Source organism: Poecilia latipinna, unplaced genomic scaffold (genome assembly GCF_001443285.1).
Source record: "Poecilia latipinna isolate Pla-1442-1.1 unplaced genomic scaffold, P_latipinna-1.0 Scaffold2608, whole genome shotgun sequence".
Taxonomy (NCBI): Eukaryota; Metazoa; Chordata; class Actinopteri; order Cyprinodontiformes; family Poeciliidae; genus Poecilia; species Poecilia latipinna.
In genome coordinates this window covers 65,356-68,095 of record NW_015115224.1, presented here as the reverse complement: position 1 = coordinate 68,095, position 2,740 = coordinate 65,356, and the positions used below count along the sequence as shown (strand labels likewise).

General features: G+C 35.9%; 2 protein-coding genes across 4 annotated transcripts in view; one reads left to right on the top strand and one right to left on the bottom strand.

The window, feature by feature from the left end:
- Positions 1-2,740, bottom strand: part of fbxl13 (F-box and leucine-rich repeat protein 13) — a 27,895-nt gene that overhangs the window by 10,154 nt on the left and 15,001 nt on the right. For all 3 annotated transcript variants that reach the window (XM_015020571.1, XM_015020573.1, XM_015020572.1), the window contains exons 10-11: positions 1,488-1,540; positions 176-276 (exon numbers count right to left, since the gene is read on the bottom strand). In XM_015020571.1, the coding sequence (XP_014876057.1) occupies positions 176-276; positions 1,488-1,540 (154 nt within the window). The remainder of the gene's footprint in view (positions 1-175; positions 277-1,487; positions 1,541-2,740) is intronic.
- The window catches only part of LOC106938502 (leucine-rich repeat-containing protein 17-like), a 14,699-nt gene that overhangs the window by 3,696 nt on the left and 8,263 nt on the right, over positions 1-2,740 (top strand). Inside the window, exon 2 of the mRNA XM_015020574.1 lies at positions 1,698-1,935. Within this exon, the coding sequence (XP_014876060.1) occupies positions 1,811-1,935 (125 nt within the window). The 5' untranslated portion in view covers positions 1,698-1,810. The remainder of the gene's footprint in view (positions 1-1,697; positions 1,936-2,740) is intronic.

Sequence of the window (2,740 nt, the reverse complement as noted above, 5' to 3'; positions counted from 1 at the left end):
TTTTTTTTGTTTCTGCTGGGAAAATTTTTGAAAATTTATTTTAAAAAAAAAAAGCTTTTTTAAACTAAAAAAAAAAAAAAAAAAAAAAAATATATATATATATATATATATATATATGTGTGTACATCTAGGGTAGAAAAAGCTAAAACTGGATCTTTTATTTCGCAAGGTTTACCTGATTATTGCTCTCAAAGACTGGTTTGTTATGAGTGTGTAAGAAAGGTTCAGGTAGAGCAGGCATGGACATCCCTCCGTGATTCTCTGAATCATCATATCCTGGTAAAGAGCAGAGTTCAACGTAAAATGTCTCTCTGAACATCACAAAGATGGATTTACATGTTTTATTCTGAAGCGGACTATTATCAGGAAACATTTCATTCCGTGTTTTCGTTCTCTGGAAAGACATTTAACACTCAGATAATGTGAAAACAAAGATTATGCTGTTAATAATCGAACATTGGCGTTTTCTAGTATGAAACTCTAAAGGTTTGATAGCGTTGGGGAGAACTATCAGGGTTTTGATGTACTTACATCATAATTTAGAGCAAAAACATTATCTAACTGCTTTTATATCAAAGTAGCAAAGAAAACAAAATTTCAATTGTGGCTAAAATAAATATTATTTGGTGAACTGTTTTTTTAAATTCCTGCTTCATCTGGTAGTTGTAAAAAGCTCATTGCATGGATTCTTACATGTGTTTGCAGTTTTTTCCTAATGAAGTAAAGCATGTATGTTAACCTAACATTAACTGACTACATTGTCTGAATTGGCTGCTGAACTAGAATTAACCAACCACACTTTTTCTTTACATAAAAAACAATAATAAAGTCTGAACAGATATGCAGCTTCTAGCTTCCCAACAGTGTTATGGCGGCACTCCTTTACTGGTCATGCCATAACCGTGTTCACTTTTTGAATGCTAAATATTTCCAAAGAGTCAAACTTGCATGTTTTGAGAGGTTGGAAAAAGTTTAGTTGATTGGCAGCAGCATGTAAGGGTGGAACTGAGGCAACATACACGCCACGGGGAAAACTTTAGACACAGAGGCTTAACCTGTCATCGTACTGTAAGGATTATTAAACATGTGAACAGTGGGATGGAAAGTTTCAGCCAACTGTTTTGTGCCTTTATACCCGTATCCGGGTACCAGCAGCTGAGATCAAATGTAACATTAGATTCGAACTAAAACCACTAAAAAAAGTTTACTGTAAACTTTTGCTTTCCTTTTCTTCACACTGTAAAATAATAGTAGTAATAATAATTTAAAAAAAAGAGATTTCCTACTGCTGGACAAAAATGAGTCAGAGTGATTCATTTGTGTGGGGAATGTTGTTTCCAGAAGTCCTGCCAATCTATAATTTAATGCAGGATGGCATTAAATCAACATGATGAATGTTTTAGCCTTAAAACTTCATATACATCTAAACACAGTTTTTTAGTTTCAATATTTTCTCCAAACTTCCAACCATCTACTTGTTTACTTACAGTAATAGCTAAGCACTCTGACAAGTTGAGTTCCTGCAGGTTTCTGCATTCGCCTGAAGAAAAGAAAAAAAAAACACAAAATGAGCAAAGCCTGTTAAATTCTGTTTTCATCTACTTACTGGTAATAAACCTCAATACACATGAATTTTATGTGATGACTCTTCACTTTGATGATGTGCTGACTTGAGCTTTTTTTCCCCCCCCTAACAGAGTGAAGAGAATCTGTGTTACATCAAAACCAACACAGCTGAAGACTTTCAGCACAGATTCCTGCTTTGACTTTTGCTCCTGTAGGTGAAAATAAACCCCCTGCAGTGTTCAGGATGCGTGTGATCTCACCGATCCTTTTAGCCTTTGTGGCTCTTTCGCTGCTCCCATCCATCGAGTCAAAGAGACCAGGGAAGGGCAGAGGATTTAAAAGTGGGAGGCAGAAACTTACACGCGAAAGGTACGGACTTACTGCTGTTTACGACTCTGTTTCCAGAGTCTTTGGTGTTTATAAATAACAACGAGCTGAGATTTGTTTCCAAAGAATAAGGATGAGGGCTTTCAGGAATCACAGCAGATCAGATTCCTCTGGGATCAGGGGCGTAACCGTGATCTCCCAACACAGAGGGACACATTTTTCAGAGGTCTGTTGAGTGATTTATCGTCATCCCGCATCCAATCGCAACTGTCCTTAGTGGCTAAAAACACACATAATCACTAACAGCCACAGTTCAGCAGCAGGGGACCGATTTTATATTTCTAAACTAATAAATCTAAAGTTTTATCTGCCAAACTCTGGGTGAGTTGACACAATTACCCTGGAACATTTACAGGTTAAGTAGCCAGATCATAACGTCTCAAATGGCAACGATAAACATAGTAAGACACCATTCCCATTAACAAATTATTACTTGGCACACAAAATGCAGTGGTAGTCACAGGCCACAGGGTGATAAGTCTCATAATTTTATTTAATGGCATGAACATGAAAAGCGATATTTTAGTCTAATGTGATAGCACAGATGTGCAAAATTAATACAGTTGCATAAAAATCTGCTGCCTGTTCAAACACAAATAATGCATAAATCATATTATATCAGAAAATAAACAAAAGTCTAAATGTAAACTTCTCCCTGTTCTACCTATGATACAGTCAAAATGATTTTGGAGAGTGAATGAGATTTATTCTGAAATATTTGTGAAAACTCTGTCCTGATACCTAACACATCTCTTTTTCTCAGTCACTTTTAATGTTTCCTTGCCTG